General features: G+C 39.9%; 1 protein-coding gene across 1 annotated transcript in view; it reads left to right on the forward strand.

Annotated features, from left to right (window-relative positions):
- Positions 1-22,956, forward strand: part of LOC122814282 — a 572,950-nt gene that overhangs the window by 66,094 nt on the left and 483,900 nt on the right. The window contains exons 2-3 of the mRNA XM_044086872.1: positions 10,248-10,305; positions 13,911-14,088. Of these exons, the coding sequence (XP_043942807.1) occupies positions 10,248-10,305; positions 13,911-14,088 (236 nt within the window). The remainder of the gene's footprint in view (positions 1-10,247; positions 10,306-13,910; positions 14,089-22,956) is intronic.

The following is a 22,956-nucleotide window of genomic DNA, read 5'->3' on the forward strand; positions in this document are numbered from 1 at the left end:
TATCTCACACAACAGATGCAGATATATTACATATGAGTCGACTACACCTAGCTGAGTGTAATCCTCTCTGATGTGTGTGTGTGTGTGTGTGTGTGTGTGTGTGTGTGTGTGTGTGTGTGTGTGTGTGTGTGTGTGAGAGTGTGTATGTGTGTGTGTGTGTGTGTGTGTGTGTGTGTGTGTGTGTGTGTGTGTGTGTGTGTGTGTGTGTGTGTGTGTGTGTGTCTGTGTGTGTGTGTGTGTGTGTGTGGACAGTTGAGGTGTACATAGCTGTCTGTATGCATGGACATATATACACAATACAGTCATATATTCCGATGTGGGTTCCAACATGTCCTGTGATTCTCTAAGTGTAGGAGCATGCCCAGTGTGACCTTCTATAGTTAGAGTGGGACTCCATTCCAGAGATAGGTGTACTCCAGTCCAGGGTTTTGTGTGCTACAGCTATACCTCTCAGGAGTACACAGGACTTTTCTCCAGGTACTGGATTTGTTTAGCAGACATTTTCTGACATATGTGTAGTCTGAAACTGCAATGTATTATGTCATTACGTAGTGCCAGACATCCTCAGATCATCACAGTGTTTTACCAGAGGAATATTATTTGTATGATGCATAGACCAATATTATGAGGGCAGCTATGTAAAATCTTGCCCAACAAGGCCATTTGTGAGGTGTGGCTACAGCCAGTTTAGTAATTATACACAGCTGTGTAAACAGTTCAGCAACTTGGTGATATACTGGCTGGGGATCTCCTGCTTGTGTGGTATCTTTCTAACCTGAGATGTCATATCCTTGTATGGGCATACCTCTCACCTGTACATTTTTTGGCAGTTTGTCCAAGTGTTTGGGTAGAGGTTTCATCCTTTCTATGTAAACTTGTGTTTTTATGGCAAGTTAGTTACATATAATTGAAGTGTGATGTTACAAAATAATACTGACATTACTGTTTTAGAATACATAACCTTCAATTCCCGCTACTGCAAACCCCTCACCCTGCCAACTTTCTCAGTATGTAAGGGCGATATTTACAACACATGCCTATCATTGTGCCTTTGTTCTACTTTTATTTCTGCCCTTGTCCAGACATCTTGCTGTCAGAGGCTGGGAGTTATGGGTGTGGGTACAGAGTGCATTCAACTGTGCAGGAATGTCCATTATATGTAAAAGCAAACAAAAAAAAGGAGTACTGACTGGCAACAGTACCACAAAGTACTTATATTCACAGAAGCCTTGGCACCACTGCTATACATCCTTCAAGATGTCACTAATATGTATAGCATATTTCACACAGCACTGTGATTTCCAGGTATGTCAGTGGCAAAGCAGTTGGAGTCACTGACATGCATAACAGTTGGCACTGCAGTTATCGGCACATGGCCCTGTCAAAGGCAGCACTGTACCTAGGGCACTATAAGATGACTGCCAGGAAAATGTGCTTGCCAGATCCAGACAGTATTAACCACACATACACATATCTCATTGACCCCTACATATTGTGGACAGGCAACATGTTTTTCATGTGTATTGGTACAGAACTGCCAATGTGTGCTTTGCTGCTATTTCCCTGCAAACATACATCTCACTGCATTTTTGTGGTTATATGGGGGCCCACCTGTCAACTGTACACATTTACACAGACTGTGCTGATATTTGCTTCACCTTTTGGTTTCATTTACCATACGATTGTGCCCTGTCTTGGGGACTAGAGGCATATCAGTAAAGAGCCCAGGTCAGATTGTACTGGCATACATTTGAGTTTCAGACTTCTTACCCTTCATAGCCTTCCTGCAACTGTGGGTCCTGCTGTGCTATCACTGTGTGAGTCTATAGGGGGTTAATTCAACATTGCCACCATTTGTGTGTCTTTACCAGACATTTCTCTGTGGTTTTCTACAGCTAACTTGCTGTGTGGGTGTGAGGGATGGTTATGGGACCCCCACCCTGACATCATGCCTGTGACCTATGACACCCCACGAATATACTGCAGTGGGATTTTCCACCTTAGGTACTACTGCATAGTGTGTGGAGGCCAATTTGGGCCAGACATTTCCTGGTGTCCCACATAGCTGTCAGTTGTGTGCTGGTATCCCAGTAGGCCACCCCATTCCCTTGCATGCATGCAGTACTACCATAGATGTGCTAGCAGAACATACTAATCCATTCATTTATTGTTAAGAAGACTGACTTACCTTGTGCTTGTGGCAGTTATGAGGATGATACTTGAGGGCCGATTATGTTAGATGCACACAGTACACTGCCTATACACGGTAAGTTACAGGTAATGTGATGTGTGTGTCATCCATTTTATTGTGTGTGCTAGTCAGAGAGAGGTGTCAGTCCCTGTGGTCCCTACAGTGTCAGTGTGTTTCCTATGCATTGCCTTTTTGCCAAGGCCTGGGCATACTGGGCACACCTCCATCTGCCTACAGGAGCAGTCTCAGTGGCCTCCTCCTGTGAGTCCCTCTGTGCCTGTGGAGACCTTGACAATGGTGGTGGGCTCTGTGGTCCTTCCCCATGTTGTTCCTGCTGTAGCTGTTTCTGCAGGATCATATTGTGTAGCATGGCACATACTATGAACATGTGTGCACATGTGGCTGGAGAATACTGCAAGGCTCCACCAGATATGTCAAGGCAGTAGAACCATGAATTGAGCATCACAAACACATGCTCTATAATGATCTTGGTTTGTTCGTGTGTCTCATTATGGCATTTTTGTGTGGGTGTGTGTGCATTTCTGATGGGTGTCATCATCCACAGCTCCAGTGCATATCCAGTATCCCCCATCAGATGGGCATAGGGAATGCCCCCACCGGCAAATGCCTGGCAAAGCTGTGATCAATGCCAGATGTGGGAGTCTTGATAGCTTCCAGGGGTGCCAGCACACACATTTATGATAATGCCCTGGGCATTGCACATGACCTGGCAGTTGATGGAGGGGAATCCCTTGTGGTTTATGTAGACCCTACCCTGTTCATTTGGGTGGTGCTTTGATGTGGATGTGCATACAGTCCATGGCACTCAGTACCTCTGGGTATTCTGCTACACGGTGGAAGAAACACATATTGCTGGTCCTCTCCTCATGGGTCTTGGGGAATTAAATGTGCTCACCGGCATGTGGTGGCATGGCATCCAGGAACTGGTGGAGTACCCTGGATGCAGATGCCTGTGAGATCCCCATGATGTCCCCAGTAGGTCTTTGGAAAGTACCTGTAGCTAGAATTCATAAGGCTACACATACCTTAGTATCCACTGGGATGGGTTCCCCTCTGTTGGTTCTAGTTCTGAGTTGAGGCCAGCACTGCTTGGTGATTTGCTGAAGTATGGCTCTGTCCACCCTGTGGTGCTCTACTATCTCTAGATCATGCAGCCCCTGGCAAGTTACCTTGGGTCTGAACACTCTTCTCCTCCTTCTTGGTTTGTGGCAGTTGTCAGCGCTATCCTCCTCTCCACCATCAGCCTCTAGCACATACTGATGGATCAAAGCAATGGCAGCCCCTAGCATTTTTCTAGTTAAAATTCTCCCACATGTGTACAGCAATGATGCAGAGTTTGTGGAAAAAACAGACTGTAAGGTGTTTCAATACTTTATACTGTTGTGCTGCAGATGCTGCCTTTATGATTGGCTGACTATGATGCATTCCACCTGCCAGCTATGTTATTTGTACTTGATTGCTTTAATTCTGCTATTTTTCCTTTTTTTTATATTTCCCCTTCCCATTTCCTCCCCTTTTAAGCCTTGAGGCGCGCCGTGCAAACCCGGTGCCCAAATGTAAATAGTCTTGCTATTTCCATTTTTTTTGTTGCTGTTTTGTTTTAGACTGGGTGTGTGCCATGCAAACCCATTTAGCTTATGTAAGCAGTAAGAAATGACCCTCCCCTGGGTGCATACAGGCTCCTCAGTTCATAGAATAAGACAATGCAGCCTCAGACACACACCCTTGCTTAGCTGTGCTTAGCTAAGCTTATCTCTGCGCCTTAGGGCTCCAACCTGCTTACAACATGCCTTACACCCCACCTTTTCATGTCTGTTGCTCCTCCTAGTTACACCATTGTGCTAGAGCACCTACATGGTTAGGTGCAGTTTGGGACTTAGAAGATTTTTGTGATTCAGTAAATTTCCCCTCATTTGCATACCTCACTGCCTTAGTCCATAGTTACTGCAGAGCCTTTCCCATTGACAACCACTGTTCCCTGGTATTGTTTTCATTCTGCATGCCATAGACTATAACGGCAAGCTGCAGATTTCCCTAAAAATTTAGTTTTCACCTTTTTCTATATTTTCCGCATGATCTCATTTGCGTGCCACTGCCCTGTGCTTAAACGGCTGAGATCAGCCAAATCAAAAAAGTTTGATTTTTATAAAAAAGTAACAGTTTGTCATGCCAATGGCCATATATTTGGCCGTTGGCATGCCTAACCATTGTAATACATGTTTTTTGATAGCTGTCATGCCTCCGTTTTGTTATTTGCAGAAATGTATTCAGTTAGTAACTGAATACATTTCTGCAAATAACACTGTTCTTGCACGGATACCTGGCTGCTTGGTGAATCACTAATTCACCTCATTTGCATGGTTTTCACCAGCAAATAAGGTAATTAGCATTCTGCAGCCATATCCGTGCAGAAACAGTGCAGGTACACTTGTGCATGTCAGATCAGCTATTTGCTGGATTGCTCAGCAGCCATATTTCATGCAGGAATGGCTACACTGTTCCTGCATGAAAATATCGGCTTAATGAATCCCAGGGATTATTTTTCTGGGAAACTGTATGTGGCAGGCATGTAACCATTTATTAAAATAATACATTCTAAGTCTATGGAACATAAGGACATAAAGGACTGTAGGCAAGTGATCATGGGACTATAAGATGCATAACCATATAAGCATTTAAAATGTCTTGTCACCCTTCTCATGCATTAATAGTACTCATCTCCCAAATCAGACAGGGTCATGCATGATAACTCTGGTCTGAACCTGTGCCTACCTATATAGTCAAAGATGTACCTTAAAGGTAGGTAAAGTATTACTTTGTGTGACCTTTACTGGTAACTTATTCCAAAAGCTGGGTACAGACTGAATATGGAACCTATCGCATCAGCAAGTCTTGTTTATTTGAAGATGTAGATTTAGAACCCTAGTGTGAGTAGTTGCAGAGGCACTATTTTTTAATGAAATAGGAATTTGAATAGTGTTAGGTTTTTCATGTCTCAAAAAGTGAAACTTGGGTCACCTCAGAGAAACTGATAGACTTCAAAATGTAAAGAATGTTGTAATACTCTCTTGGAATACTTGAAGCATTTATGGCCTTAATTTTCTTGAATAGAAATGCTTGTGATCTTTGCAGTTGAGCAATATGCTTGTATTTGTACATACCAAAGGGAATACTGCATTCAGTGATGGATATAATAAGGGGAGAGTGCAGAAGTATGATTCCATGGATTATGATGATTTTCTTTTGGAAATTAATTGGGTTAGAAAGAAGGATGTCTTGATGGTGGTTTAAACATGATCATCAAATAACAGAGAGTTGTTCACATAAGTACCTGGGTCTCATATGGTCACACATCTGTCTGAAGAGAGCACCAGTTAATGAATGAGCTGGAAGCAGCTTTTCCACCAAATGCTACTATACTGCATTATTTTTGCATTTAACTGGAGACATTTTTTGGTAAACTATTATATATGTATTTCATAATACAATGCTGGAGATGTTTAGTATCAGTGAGTGAGGGAATATTAGTGCCCACATTGCAGTCATCAGCAATCTTGTTGAGGTACAACTGCTGTATCCTACACAAATGTGCTTTATAAGCATTTACATGAGTGCATGGATCATGCAATCCCTAACAGAACCAAGATGCTGTCCTCCAAAAAAGGAAGATAACCTGGTGGTCCCCTGCCATAAACAAATTCTACAACAGAAGAAATAAACTGTTTAAAAAAAAGAGTAAAATCCCATGATTGGAGGAACTCCCTGGTCAGCCTCAGTAAGAAGTTGAGATCCCTCATAAAATCATCCAAAGCTAGTTACGAAAACAAAATCACCACTGATTCTAAAGACAGCCGCAAAGCATTCTATAGCTATGTCAAGAATCTCAAAGGCAACACTCAGATCTGCTCTGAGTTACAGCACAATGGTACTAAATATACAGAACCAACTGATATTGCCAACATCCTGGCAGATAGGTTCAGTGCTAACTTTACCCTCCTTCTCATCCCCTAAAAGGCCCATCTGTATACCGGAAGAATAGAAAGTTCCTGCAATCACAGCTGCATAGGTAAAAAACACACTCTCCAAAACCAAGAACACAGCATCCATGGGACCTGGCAACATCCCAGGCTGTGTTCTACATGAACTACAGAATGAACTGGCACCCCACCTAAGTACCATGTTCAATCATAGTGTCACCTCAGCCTTTGTGCCCACTGAATGGCACACAGTGACGGTTATCCCACTCCACAAAGGGGGAGCCACCACAGACCCTGGGAACTATCACCCCATTAGTCTGACTATCCTGGTCTGCAAGACCATGAAACGTATCATCATGGAACTTATAAACAATGACACTGGTAATCTCCAAATTCTGCACCCCACCCAGTTCTGGTTTGTAAAAGGCAGATCACGTCTCCTAAACCTGATAGACTTCTTTGAAGCAGTCACCAAAGCAAGTCACCAAAGCTGTAAATGAGGGTAAGGTGGTTCACACAGTCTATCTAGATCTCGGCAAGGCTTTTGACACCATCCCCCACTCTGGAATTATAGATAAACTCACTAAATTAGATATAAACCACTATGTCACAAGATTGGTTGCCAACTGGCTCACTGATAGAACCCACACTGTTGAAAGTAGCAGACTCCATATCCAACTTCAAACCAGTGACAAGTGGAGTACCACTGGGTTCAGTCCTGGGTCTTCTCCTGTTTGGTATCTACTTCTCTGAAGTACAGGCTAACACAGGTCTTTGGCTAACAAAGTTTGCAGATGACTGCAAATTAGGAGCCATAATCAAAACTCCTAATGATGTGGACATCTACGAAAGGGCCTCACTGAGGCAGATATGTGGTGTCAAAGCCATGGCCTTAAGCTCAATGCCAAATAGTGCATTGTCATCCCTTTTGGTAAAAACTCTGTACCCATGACTACCACATAGGCGGTAGTCTACTTAACACCGAAAGTGTGATAACAGACCTTGGAACACAGGTGGACAGTAGTCTCTCCTTTGATAGTCACATCATCACAGTAGTCAGGAAATCCTTCTACGTGGCACATCTCATCCACAAAAGGTTTCTCATCCAGGTAAACAAGGTCATTGCTCCCCTCTACTCGTCATTCATTAGACCCATTACAGAGTACAATGCCCCTTTTATGTACCTCACAAGACATCTACAACAACTGGAAAGGCCACAGAAATACCTCAAAAAGAGGATTACCAGCCTCAAACAGATGCCCTACGCAGCCCATTTCAAAAAACTCCAGCTTTACTTCATCGCATATCGCCTACTAAGAGGCGATCTCTGCCTAACATACAAAGCTATGTCAAACCCAGAGCTGCTGGACATGCTCCACTTAAAGAAATCCCAATCCCTCTGAGCTATACACTCTAGGGACCTAAACCTTGTCACCACAATAAACAGAACATGCTGGAGGGATAGAGTCCTGTCCCAGAGACTTCCCATACACTGGAACAAACTACCTATCTATATCAAACAAAGCTCCTCATTAGCACTCTTCAAGAAAAAAACTTGATGATTGGATGGGAGATAGAAAATTAATCCCAGCGATCACTTCTGTGGCTGTCTTGACAGAGGCACAGGAAAATCATTTTCTTGGATGGTGAAAGGCAGGGTATCTTTTGGCTAAGCTTATATAGGCCCTAGGGCCAATAGCCTAGTATCTAGGATGAACTTATACGCATCCATATGCTGTTCACGGTAAGTATGTTAAGACTAGCTATAATTTTAATCCACATAATTTTTGTAAAAGAAACATGAGCACATAATCTTCTAAATTACTAAATGAGGTAGAACATTGAATATTAAAACCCGTGGATGTATTTCAGGTTCAGCCCATGAAAACTGATAAAAGATGTAACTGAAAACATACAAAACATGCATCTATGGTGAAAATGCATGTACAATATGCAGTAAATGTTAAAAAAATTCCAGATCGGGATCAAACCTGTAATTCAAATGGACAAATAATTATTTCAGAAGACAAAGAAAACTGGGTGAGGCCAGGGAAACAGTTTTAATGCTTAAGACTGTTGTGTTGATGCAAGGGATAATAGAGGTAAAAAACAAGGGGGCCCAGAGAAAATCCTAAGCAAACAATAAGACATGAGAATCATGAACTAGGTGAATCTAAAGCATAAAGCAAATGATAGCAGGTGGTTTGTAGTGTTTCATCACTCCTCTCCCTCTTCACCAGCTCCTGCAGATGCCAGGACCATGAACTGAACTTGTTTCACTTATCATAGTCAGAGCTTTATCTCCGTATGACAGCAGAGGTGGCAAACCTGCAATATATATACTACGCCCTAAAAATCTAAATTAAGAGTTTACATACTACACACACAAAATATAGACAATGTCACCACTCTCAAAACATGTTGGACAGTTCCTGTAAACCCTAATCTATACTTAATTTAATGAAAATAAGTAAAACTAAAACAAACAAACAAATGAATAATAAAAATACATACATACATGCATGCATATATACAATAGCACTTTCAACCATATGTTCCTTTCACTACAGTGTAAAAAAAAGTAAAATGTAACATTGCACACAAACCACACAAAGTCCACACATGATATCCAGGACAATATTGTCCCTCTAAAGTAGCCCTACCAGAAATATTCTTAATAGAACAAAAAACATAAAAATACATGAATGAAGAATAAAAAATGAAACCAATATTAGTGGTCTGGTTTACTTGATAAATGAAATATATTTCTATTATTGAAACTGGTCAATACTCATTATAAAATTATTTACTAAATCTACAGTGTAATGTATTTCATGTAAGACACATATGACCTCGCAGTATTACACATACCTCCCCGCCACACACACTTATACACACGAGCAAGCATGCACACCCATATCTATTTAGAGAGACAGACAAAGATTTAAATACCCCAGCTAAATGCATGTATTCCTGGAATACAAAACATTTTTCTCATGTATACTCTACAAGCATTATAACAACATTACTTATACTCTAACAGCAGCTCCATGTAGAAATAATTCATTTAAATACATTATTTATACTCTGACAACATCTCCATGTAGAAATAATTCATTTAAATAGAACATTATTTATACTCTGACAACATCTCCATATAGAAATAATTCATTTATATATTTTTAAGTTACAGCATTACTCATTATAGTCATTTATACTAGCGATGAATGGGATTCATAAGCCTAGTCCACACTGCATAGTGATGACCTGCAGAAGAATGCCTGTGCCACTGTACTATGCAATTTACTAACATGAAATGGATACAGAGTAAGTCAAAAAGTATATAAGCATTTTGGCAAAGGCAGTCCTCCCAGGATGTGAATATGTGTTGTTTCAGTGGTGTAACAGGTAACACATTCACTTTTGGTGCTGGAAGACCAGAAGTCTGGGTTCCATTCCCACTCCAGGTGATTGGTTCATAGGTTCATAGGTTAGTACTAAGCTAACTGCCCTTGCAAGCCTAGCCAATTATCCCTTGTGAGACTCAAACCCTGCACCTTGTGTTTGTAAGGCAAACACCTTAACCATTAGGCCACCCTCCCCTGACACTGTAATGCAGTATTGAGGGAAGCGCTGCACTCCTGAGTGTGCCATGCTTGGCATGAGATGTTAAATTAAGGTATAATCTGCTTGAGCTGGTAGTAGCTCAGGTGGATATAAAAGAGCCCACAGCACTTATAGAAAAGTGTAAGGGAAGTTTCCTGATGTCCTGTCCAAAGTTCCCCCAGTAGTATAAATACCACCTTGGATCTCCCCCAGAAAGAAGCTACTATTCTAGTGAGTCTAACCTGATCAACAAGCAATAACTAAATTAATAAATAAATGCTGAAGGAGACCCACTAATGGAGGAATTCTCTGTGTAATTACAATGATAGGCCAGTAAGGAACTGAATATAAATGAAGGACCTGGAAGAAAAAACAAATATATGAGGTATCTCAAAAGTGAATGTCTTATGGGAGCACACTGCATTTTTAACTCCTTGTGTTTTTTTTCACAGTTTTCACAATGGACATTTGTTGTCTGAAGGGCGCCTGTACCCTCATGACACAACTACGGTATGTGAGCATCTATCTACAAGTGTACATCTATTGTTGTAGGCACATGAATGGCCATAACACAATATTCATACAGTGCAATGTGCCCTTGTAGTAGTAGCTAAATATCTAACACACTAGCTATGTGTGATGACTGAAGCTCAACAACTACCAGGTTGTAGCTTGCAAGAATGTTCTCTCCAGTAGTCCACCCTTTTCAATACCCTCCACTCTGGAGTTCCACCCATGATCAGTTTGCCTTAGACTCTGTCCTACAGATGAAGGAAATGAAAGTTCCAACATCAGATGCAAAAGTTATGTACTTACTATAGTTTTAGCTAGATCTGTGCACAGCAAATGAAAGTCTGTTTCACACAAACACACAGTTGCTCACAAACCACAGAAAAGTATTTCAACATCAGACATGCAAAACTGTCCACTGATGAAATGGGAATGTCTGCCAGGACTAAAAAAAAAAAAAACTCATGCTAGCACAGGTTGCTACTGCTCTTTTCCAACATGGCCATTCTCATCTATATGTATGGATGGATCTTTCCTTATAAGACACCCAGCTGTAGCTCTTTTGAAACATAGCATATGCTGGACAAGAAGAACAAAGGAGATCTATTCTTGACACACCACAGTATGTGGTGTCTACAGGAGAATGGGCAGCTTCCTAGTAGAAAAAATGTATCTAGAGATATTAGTGAACTTGATAGTCAGGTGTGAAAGTGGAGAGTGGAGAGGAGATAAGAGGAGGCCTGCAAACAGAATGGAATGGGAAAAGTTAGGTGGGAAAAAGGCAGAGGACAAGACAACATGAGCACAACATCAGTGCAAGCAAGTGGAGTAGACAGAATATGGTAAAGGGACAGAGAAAGAAATGCAGTAGTGAAAAGGATGACAAGCAGAAAAAAGCCAGGAGGGATGGGCAGATGCAGATAACACTGAGTGTTCAACTTGAACAAAGAATGAATGGAGATAATGGAGGACTATAAAAAAGTAAAGGTAATGAATAAATAATTTGCTTCAGTATTCAAAAAGAAAGTCATGGAGAGGATGTTATGCTGTGTGACAGGCAGAGGTGAATGGGGAGAGCAATGGGAGACACCAGAGCAGAGAGTTAAGAGTTCAGAGGGAATGGACTCCTCTCATGGAGGATAAAACAAAAGGAATTTTCAGAAATCTGGCCAGTGTGCTGCCAAATTCCCTGAGGGAGATCATCAGCATATCAGTAGAATTGCCAGAGGACTGGAGCACAGCAATTTTATTACCCTTGTGGAAGGAGGGAAGAGCAGACACAAATCCAGGGAACTACGGGACTGTTAAGTTAACAACACAGTAAGGTAATATCGTGGAGAAAATCCTGATGGAAAGCTAACAAAATTTCAAGAAGATATCAATCTCCAGAACAGTCAAATGGGGCAGCCAATCAAACCTTCTCTACTTTTGTGGATGAACTGCAGGTTAATGTGACAGGTAAGTACTAGTAGATGTAGTCCACCTGGACTTATGCAAGGCCTTTGACTCTATCCCATACAGGACTAAAAAACACAATCCTGTAGGGCAATAGAAGCAATCCAACAAATGTAAAACCGACTGTACTTTATTCATAAATAAATTATATACACTTATGTAAAATGAACAAAGGCACGGGAACCACTACGAACTGGAAACAATTTATTTTAGTGCTTTCGTCAGTTGTAAACTATGACTTCTTCAGAATCTGAATCTGATTCTGAAGAAGTCAAAGTTTACAACTGACAAAAGCGCTAAAATAAATTGTTTCCAGTTCATAGTAGTTCCCATGCCTTTGTTCATTCTTGGTTTTGGATTGTGGCAGTTACACTTATGTAAAAACTATAATATCTCAACAAAGTCACATAAAATTAAATTTTGATTAATACTAAATGAAAATAATTTATATGTGTTCATATATTGCATTTAAGGTTGTTTTGCAATGAAAGTTTTTTGTTACATAGGTGTGGGAACTAATTTATATGTTGATAGGTTAATGGGTTTAAATCAGTATCAAAGGAAATTGAATTGTTTGGTTGTCAGTTCTGAAGAAGTCTAAGTGATGAAAGCACTTAAAAGTCTTTTGGCTTTTCTCAGTTATGGGTCACCACAGCGGATCACTGTCCGCTTATGATTGGCAGTAGATATGATGGTGTTGAGTTTCCAGCTTGGCACCCAACCTTCAGAGAATGCACACACACACTCACACAACACATCTACCTGCATGTATAGTTAAAGTTGAGTCAATCACAGGGAGGACATGCAGACTCCGCAGAGAAGGCGCTCCAGCCAAGAATAAAACTGGAGAGCCTCTTGCTGTGAGGCAACAAGCACTTAACTCTGGTATTTTCTCTGATTTTAAGTACTGAATAAAGTTCAGTCCGTTTTACATTTGCTGGATTGCTTCTGTTGCCCTACAGGACTGTGTTTTTTAGTTGTTTCCTTGTTCCTGTTACCAGTTTGTTTTTTGTCTATCCCATATAGGAGTCTGACAAAAAATGGAATTGGGGTAAGGGAAAGAACAAAGGTGGCAGTTAGAGGAGTGATTACTGGAGTGCCACAGAGGTATTTGTCTCAGACATATCTGAAGGAATGCAGAACAGGGTCACACTCTTTGCTGATGACAAAGATATGTGCAGCAGTGCAGGAAGAAGGAGACATTTTTATTGAAGGATATGGATAGACTGAACACTTGGCCAATATGGTGGCAGATGAGGTGCAGACTAAACAAATGCAAAGCACTGCACTTAGACCACAGCAACTCTTGTGTAAAGAATTAGCTGAGAATAATAGACAGGATATAAGGGATTCAAAGGGAAGCTATCAGAAGGATAGATAGAATGAATAGGAAAGAATATGAACAGAGGCTAGGGAGAGCTAGAATTATTGTCATTTGAAGCCTGAAGAAATGATGTTGTGGAGGAGAACATGCTGCTAGTGCACAAGATCAGGTCAGGCAGATGTGAAGTGGTTATTCTGAATAGTAAGGACAGGTGGAGAGAGGAAATGCATAGTCCGTAGACTGTAGGGACTACTTATCTCCAAAAGTGCTTTTTCAGCTATGGAATAGACTACAGGAATGGATAGTATAGATTATTTCAGTTAGGCATTTCAGTGAGGCATTCAAGACGGTGTGGGACAGGTTGGCAAAGGATAAGGTTGGGAGTCAGGGATGGCAGGGAGCATGAATGCTAAGACACTTAAAAGTAAAGATGAGATAGGTTTATTGTCTCTTTCTGTCACCAAGAAAATTATGTAACACACAATTTGTTAAAAATTCAAACAAAAATGCAGTTTAAATAAAATAGCAGTGCAAAAAAATGAGGAACTTTGAAGTACTTATTTAAACTGGTACTCAGTGATCTGATTTTAATATCAGCAGTTATTAGTTCATCTCCTTTTTTACACTAGATCTGTAAAAGGAAATGTTATTTGTTGAAAGCTTCATTCAGAAACTGTATAGATATTCCAGATCTTTACTTCTGGTTTGATTATGTAGATAATGTCTACACTTATTGACTTCAAATGCTTCTACTAACAGAGTGATGCTATTAAAATGGCAAATTAAACCACTGCATAATTAATTGTTAAAAAAAATTCATATGCAGGTTCTCAAGCAAGTTACTGAAGGCACAAGTGGAAAAGAAATTGTGCTGCTGACTGATGGAGAAGACAGTGATATAAACAGTTGTTTTACAGAAGTAGAGAACAGTGGTTCCATTATTCACACAATTCCACTAGGACCGCAAGCTGCTAAGGAACTTGAAGAGCTGGCAGACATGACTGGTAGGTTATTTACATATTCATATTTCCTCCTAACCTGGCACAGTATTAATTCCATATGATAGCTCTGCATTTATTGTAATAACATTTCTCAAGCATTGCTTAATGTAAACACTGCTTGAAGTGGCATCAGTCAGACATACATAAATAAACTTTACTAACAAGCAATTTTGTGTATGGAATGGATTGGCTAATGTATGCATAAAATGAAATTGCTTAAAATAAGCAAACTTGTATGTAGAGCCATGATTGAGAAGCTTTTGTAGGCAATGGCTATGTGTAGCAGACCTGAGAATCAGGCATGGATGTGGGGCATGAAGTTTTATAGTAAGGTCATGTGTAAGATGTACTCCATGCTCCTTTTTGATTATGGCATCAGTGTACATGATGGTAACAATTGCCTCTCATTTGTCACTCCCATGCTCTATACTACCCAACCATTCTCAAGGAAGCAAGAGTTGACATTGGACACTTTGTTTCACTAAAAATAATGTCTGTCTTGGCTGTCAACATCCATGTGCAGAAACCATTGTCTAAAACAATGCTCCAGACATGAAATTGTGAAATATAGTTCTGTCACTTCCCTTTTCTTTTTTGCTTTGATTACAATAGTCCTTTCCCTTTCTCTTCCTTGCTCCATTCCTACTAATGCTAATAGCAGGAGTGCTTCATATTTGATTTTGTGGGACAGTCTGTGTGTTTCCATTCCCCTTCGAATAATGATAAAACCACAAGTGCTTCATACTTGATTCTGTAGTACAAGTAGGACATTTTATGTCTCATTGTGCTTAATGCTCTTACCTGCATAATTTTAGTGGAATTTGACAGAAAAAAGGCCTCTCAGAACTTGATGAATGTTATCTAATATAAACCAGAGAAATTAGTTTTATTCTACATTTGGAAAGTTTAAGCAGCACCATTTTGGTCTTGAACAATATTTTGAGATAAAGACTGATTTATTTCTAATAAAGGATCTTGCTGCATGATGCTCTGTATAGATTATAGAAGATAATTATTTAAGCAGTTATGCTGGAAGGCAATAATCATAGTATTTGTTTTGTAAAAATATTTTCTTAAGAATATTAGGCACCTCATTTAGTAAGTCTTATAGGGCAGGGGCATGCATTCTTTCATAAAGAGCAGTAAGATGCTAAACACTGCAATACAGAATCAGTAGATAATACATATGAATATTCATTTAAAATGATAGACAAGACTAAAAGTCCATTGTATCTGTTAAGAGTTGCATATAGCCCCTACATTGGTGTCCTCCTATTTGCTGTTATCCATTTTGCATCTCATCCGTGCATTTAATTAACCCCCTCTGTCATTCTTTGTTCCGTGGCTCCTTCTGACAAGCCATACAAGTGCCCTACTACACTCTCCATGCAGGAGTAAATTCTTATAGTTATCCTGACCTTTGCCCCTTCTTCCTTCCACCCACACCTCCTTCATTCTCTTCAGTTTGCCTTCCAACTCCCCCGTCCTGGCATCTATAATTCCCATTTACTCATGTCAGACCCTCCTCTCCTCCTCCCTCAGAGTGTATGTTTGCAGTTACTATTTTCTTGTAGCCTACGTAATTATCTGTGTGGCCTTATGAATCACTCATAGGGTCATAGGTTCAAAGGTAAGTACTAGGCTAGCTACCCTGGTGGGTCATTTTAAGCCTGGCCAGTTTCTCTTTTTGTGCTTGAAATAACCTATCCCATTTGGTTATAGATTAATCTTACCCATCTCATGGTCAATAATTATATATCATCCCTAATAAGAAAAACTGGGGTCATAGCACAGATAGTTTGATGGACTCCATGCATGGGATAAAGTATTTAGGAGCTGCCTCTGTACATTAGTAGTACAGGGGGTAATCCTTGGGTAAATTTTTTGTTTCCCATCCATAGATCTAAGTTGCACTTGAAAATGGACAGGGACAAACTTTGTTTTACATGGAGGGGGAGTCTGTTCCACAACAATGGTATCCTCTATAGAATGTGCCTGCCCCTCCAAACCATTCTGTTGATGCTGCAGAAGAGGTTTAGGTCTCTGGATTGAGCATTTCTGATGCCATTTGACTTGCTGATGTACAGTATCTCTAGACTGAGCATTTCTGATGCCATTTGACTTGTTGATGTACAGTAAATTTAGCAGTAATGGCTCGGAGGATGACTTGTATGGCAGATACAGGTCATCTGTTAGCAGTATGTAGGATTCAGAGCATAGTGACAAGGCTTTGAGTCAGTCCATCTATGGCATGTTGTTTATGCCTTCTATACTTTTAATAAGGTATCTCTGTGGGCATTCCAGTTGTTGCATATGTCTGGGCAGTTGCATGCCAGATAGGGCATTATATTCAGTGACTGGCCTAATGAAGGCTTAGTTAAGGGGACAATGACATCCCTAGATTTAGAGACTGTCCCTTTGCTTATAAGCTGCGCAATACAGAAAGACATTCTTACAACAGTAGACATATGTTGGTCAATAGTTAGGTCACTGTCCACATCAGTTCCCAAATCAGAAACAACTGGGTCAACTCTTAGGAGCATATTTTCAACGTGGTAATTTTCTGGGGTAGATGACCCCTCAAAGGATACAATAATGCATGCATTTTTTGGCATTTAGTTTTAGACCATGATTTTGGCACCAGTTATTTATTTGAGACAAACCTTCCTGCAGGATGGCTAAGTCATTTGGGGATTCAATGACTGTTCCTAGCTTGTAGTCATCTACAAACTTGGTCAGCCAGAGCCATTTGGTATTGGCTTTTACTTCAGAAAAGTAGATGTCAAGCAGTAGAGGTCCCAGCACAGAATCCTGGGGGACTGCACTGGTGGCCGGTCTCTTTGTGGAGGTAACTCAATCATCCTCATCTTTTTTCTTTGTGATCGTTAGAGCTACAGGGAATACTCAGGGTACAGTGCTAACAGTGCCCTGTATATCAGAGCAATGACTTCTGTATCCCTTCAGTAATCTCCCTTCACTCTGCAAACCAGCATTTATTTGGCCTTTGTCACTATTCCCTGATTTTTTCATTTAAAATTGGTTTGGGATCTGTAGCTTAACTTAGGAATAATTTAGAGTTTCTTTATCTCATTTCCTGGCTTCAGTTACTATTATAGACAGTTTTCTCTATCAGCAGCCAGTACAAATATTCTCAACCAACCAGAGCACTGTAATGCATTTTATAGACTAAATTATCTCCAGAAAGCAATTGTCACATTTTGTAATATATTTTCTTTGGAGTACCTCGCCTTAGGACTGATAGAAGATCAGCCCAAGTCAAATACTGGTGCTTCCAGACATCTAAATCTAACTTTGGGGCAAACGTAAAAGTAAACTTTGGTGACATTCTTTTAAGAACTTCATTCTGTAAAAAACACACCCTTTTTAAATTGTTATCAGAGAAACAAGACAGCTCCTGCAAAGAATAACATTAATCATATTAGCAGATTAAGAATACCAGTAACAGAAATCAAAGGCTAGTGTAAAGAAGTTTTATTATTCATGATTTCCACTATTCTTTTTTCCATCTAAGACATGCACAGCCTTGGTAATTTATGTACTTGTAATTCATTTAATTTTCTAAATATCATTAAATTAATACTTTTTTTTCCTGGGAAACTGTATGTGGCAAGCATGTGGCCAATGACACATTCTATCTCTATGGAACATAGGGAAAAAAAGACCGTAGGCAAGTGATCACAGGGACTGTTAAGATGCCTATTAATTCATTTAACACTTGTTTACTGGGAAAGTCTGACTGGGACAGAGCCCATTTTCAGCACAGGCATGTGGAGAAACACTCCAGAGGTGTGTCTTTGGAATGTGAAAGGAAAACGAGAACATCCAGAAGAAACCCCCACAAACACAGGGGGGACATGCAGACTCAACACAAAAGGCACCCCAGCCAAAAAATCAAACCAGAGAACCTCTTGCTGTGAGGCAACAATGCTAACTGCTGCACCACTGCTCCTTGCCATATAAAGCATTTAAAACTTCTTGTCACCCTTTTTGTGCACTTAATATTGTTCACCTCCCAAATCAAACAGGGCCATACATTATAACTCTGGTCTGAATCTGTGCCTACCTATACAATCAAAGACTTTCCTTAAAGGTAGCTAAAGCATTACTTTGTTTGACCTTTACTGGCAACTTATTTCAAAAGCTGAGAACAGACTGAATATGGAACCTATCTCTCCAGCAAATCTTGTTTATTTGAAGGTGTAGATGTAGGACCCTAGCATGAGTGGCTGCAGAGACACTAGTTTTTCAATGAAATAGGAGGTTGAGTAGTACTAGGTTTTTCATGGTTCAAAAAATGACACTTGGATCACCTTGGTGAAACTGATAGACTTCAAAATGTAAGGAAGGTTGTCCTAATCTCTTGAGATACTGGAAGCATTTATGGCCTTTAATTTTCTTTGTTAGAAATGTTTGGGATCTTTGTAATGGACCAGTATGCTTGGATTTGTGCATACTAAAGGGAGTTCTGTATTCAGTGATGGATCTAATAAAGGAAGAGTGCAAACGTATGATGACTCCATGGATTATGATGATTTTCTCTAGGAAATTTAATTGGGCTAGAAAGAAGGATGTCTTGATGGTGGTGGAAATATGATAATCAAAACTCTGTCTTCCCCCTACTCCCGATCTCTGTGGGTGTACCCCAGGGTTCTATTCTCGGTCCTCTTCTGTTTATCATATTCACAATCAATCTTAGTTCTGTAACTCAACTAGCTTCCATAGTACAGAATGCCGATGATGCTACCCTTATCTGCTCTGTGTCCTTACCCCACGAACTCCAACTAAAAATTTAATCATCTTTTCAGGACATTGAAGCATTCCTCTCTCAGCACCAGCTCACTTTAAATCCCAACAAAACCAAAATTATAGCTTTTAGTAACAGAAAACCCAAATCTTCCCTCTCCCCTCTCTCAATCACCACCACAAATGGAACCAGGATAGTCCCCACTAACCACACTAAGCTTTTGGGTGTTACCATAGATGATAACCTCAAATTTGATATACATGTCACACAAACTATTCAAAAAGTCCACATTAAACTAGGCACCCTATATAGGGCTAAACCAAACCTAACTCCCAATGCCAGGTTAGCCACTGCTCACACACACCTGCTACCCACCCTCCTGTATGGATCGCTTATATACACAAACTTTCAAAAATCAGACCGCAAGAACCTTGACGTGTGCTACAATAAGATTGCTAAATATGCCACTAATCATCCACACAGATCCCACCACTGTGCAGCCCTCTCACAGCTAAACTGGCTAGAACTACCCAACCTATTATCACTTATTCAGCTAACCTTAACCCACAAAATAATGTATCACCCCAATGACTGCCCAGCAGTCTCCTATTTAGTCCAAACCAGGAACAAACATAGAGCTCTCAGATCCTCTAACAAACTTTTACTCAAGGGTTCCAACTCCCACAACTATCATGGTGATTCCCTCTATTCACACACAATAGCTAAACTCTGGAACACTCTTCCAGAGTCAATAGCAAAAAACCCCAACCACGACTAGTTCAAATCACTCCTAAAGGAACACCTGACTAACCACTGGCTGTGCTCTTGCCACTCACCTGGATAATTATTGACCCACTTCTATTACAATTCTCAGCAAAACTCCTATTCTTCTGATATCAATTTTTCTTAGTATAGAAGTGACCAGGGGCGGCTCGTGCCATCGGACTGCCAGACTGCAGCCCCCTTAAGAAAAAAGGAAAAAAGTACTTTTTTTATTTTTACTGTCTCTGTCTGTCTTTAGCGAGTCTTTTTTCTTTCATCTCTATCAGCCGGCTGCTTTACGCCGACTGATGAGCATGCGCACTTTCGAATTCCGGGTTGCAGCGGCTTTAAAAAAAAGTTTTTTTTTTTTCTTTCTAGTTGGAGATCCACTCCAGTGCTGCAGTCCGGATAGCCAATTAACACATCAGGCTGATGCCCAGCAGTCTATGCAGTTTGGAACCGCATAGAATTGGAAGGGGTTCGGACTGCCACGTCCGCAGGCACGTACATGACGTGGATGGGCTAAATGGCTGCTGATTGGTTGTCGCTCTCTTCCTGGGCTTTATGGGCTAGGAAAAGAGCAAGAATCAAACAGTTGCAGCCAGTTTCAGTTGTGGACTTGACTTGGTGGATGTATTATTGCTTGGCGGCCTTATTTCGTTCTCTGGACGTGACACAGCAGCGGAAAAAGAAGTAGTACAGAGTTTCTTCTTCGTGGTAAGTATGTGTAACACAGTATTTTTATATAAATAAATGTATAAAATAGTTTATGTAATGGATGTAGTGAAGAGACTTGATGGTGTGAATGATTTTGTTTTGCTTGTACACAGATGGAGGAAGACATACATTTTAATATAACAGGAACAAACCACTCGCTGACAAACAGGATAAACGCCCAGTGCTCCAGATAAACTTGAATAATGTTACTAAAACCAAAAGGAGCAACTAGGCTGATGCAGAGTCACAAATGTAGATGAAAAGGCAAAATCCTCAGGTTAAAATCCAACTTTAAATGAAGAGTCACAAGTGTAAATGAAAAGGCAAAATCCTCAGGTTAAAATCCAACTTTAATTCCACTGCAGGTCAGATAAGCGCTTTCACTCATTCATTTGAGCTTCATCAGATCATGTAACAAAGACCTTCAAGTACATAGGCTACATTTATACAGTTAAAACATCTCCTATTGGCCTATCAATGTGTGCTTCTTGTTTACGTATTCATGAGTCAATCTAAGCTTAAAAATATATGCACATATAAACATGCTGAAATGTATAAAATGACAAAGTAGATATAAAAAATACATATAAAAACTCTCCATGAACACTCAAGATGCTCTAATAAATATGTATATATAAATATATATGTCAAAAGAAATATATTTCAAGGGGTAAAAACATATATATTTCATCATTTATTATAAAATCTACAAACATTCCTCCGTTTGTTTAACATAGGTTTAATAGAGGCTCTCTCATTGAGACCTAAACCCCTATCTGCTCTCAATCTAACTATCCACATACTCTCCTTGCTCTCAGTATGGTTCCTGATGTCACCTCCTCGTATACTGGGTTTAATGTTCTCAAGAGCTCTAAATAAAAATAATGTTCAGGACCTGCTTGGGCTACGTGCTTAGCTAAGGCATTGTGAGGTGAAGCCTTCCTAATGTGGTAAAGATGTTCTCTTATCCTGTCTTTAAATCGACGATTGGTTTTGCCAACATAAAATGCATCACATATTTGGCACACTGCCAAATAAACTATATGAGTAGTATCACAGGTAGCTACAGCACGTATGCTGAAGTTAGTGTGCATATCAGGATGTTCAAAAATGGACTGGGGTCAAGAGAATTACAATAATTACAGCGTCCACATGGTTTTGTGTGTTCAAGAGGCATTGACCATTCATCCCTTTTTGAATAGCATAGCATTCTCCTTAAATTCAATTTATTCCTATATAAAAAAGAGGGTTTAGTCCCCACAAGTTTACCAATGGTGTCATCAGTGCAGAGAATAGGCCAGTGTTTCGTAATAATATTCTTGATTGCTGGACAATCAGTACTATATGGTAAAGAAACCCTTACATGAGTTGATCTATCATCTCTACCATTGTCTATTGTAATGGATCCACCAGTAATAACTGGTCCAAAATAAGGGGATGCTCTGTTCAGTCTAAGTTTATTGACATCTGAGAGGTTGGACTCAATCTCTTGTGAGCTGTAGCCCCGTTCTTCTAGTCTTATCTTGAGGTCACTCACTTCCGTTAGGAAGCCTTCTTTAGTGGCATTTAGCCTAGAGGTTCTCATCCCCTGGCCTCTAATGATATTTTTAAAAATATGTTGTGGGTGCATACTATCACGCTGTAATAGAGTATTGAAATAGCAAGGTTTCCTATAGACACCTGTATTGATCAACCCACATGCTAATTTTTCTATATACAAGTCAAGAAATTCTATCTTCTCTCTAGAGTGATTCATACTAAAGGTTAAATAGCTAGTGAGGTTGTTCAATGTAGTATGGAACACAAACAAATCATCATCACTGCCTCTCCATAAAACAAAAACATCATCCACGAAACGTCTATAAAAAGTTACATATTGTTTAAACATTTCTAAATTAAAGAGACTCTCAAATTCCCAAAATGCCAAAAACATGTTTGCATAGCTGTTGGCACAAGGTGTGCCCATGGCTACGCCACCTCGCTGTTGGTAGAACTTGTTGTCATAGGTGAAAAGATTGTTACTCAAAATGAGTTCAAGGAAATGTACAATGAGGTCTACTTTAACTGATGTATATTCGCTATGTAAGAGTAGATACTCAGTGATATAAATCAGGCCTATGTTATTTGGTAACACAGTAAACAAGAACTTGATGTCAAACGTTACAAAAATCAAGTTATCAACGTCACAAATGCCACCTAAACAGTCATACAAATCTGTTAAAAACTGTTTGGAATCTTTCAGTACAACTTTGTTCTTATTCAATATAGGTTGCAAATGTTTCTCAACATAGACAGAAAGGTTTTCAGTGATCCAACCCTGACCAGACACTATGGGTCTCATTGGTGGGTCAATGGAGTCTTTGTGAATTTTAGGTAACCCATGTATTGTTGGTACAAGTGGATTCTTAACAAAGAGATAGTCAAACAATTCTTGATCCAAGATATCACCTTTCAACATATCTAATAACATATTGTTTACGTGACTGATAGTGGCTTGCACTATTTGTTCATTAACTTGTAAATAGAAATCATCTTCCAAGAGTTTAATCATAGCATCATGATATTTGCTAGTGTCCATCACTACTATGCAACCACCTTTATCAGCTGGTTTGATGGTTATGGACTGT

The sequence above is a fragment of the Protopterus annectens genome, chromosome 10.part0 (assembly GCF_019279795.1).
Source record: "Protopterus annectens isolate FY-2018-M chromosome 10.part0, PAN1.0, whole genome shotgun sequence".
In the NCBI taxonomy this organism is placed as follows: domain Eukaryota; kingdom Metazoa; phylum Chordata; order Ceratodontiformes; family Protopteridae; genus Protopterus; species Protopterus annectens.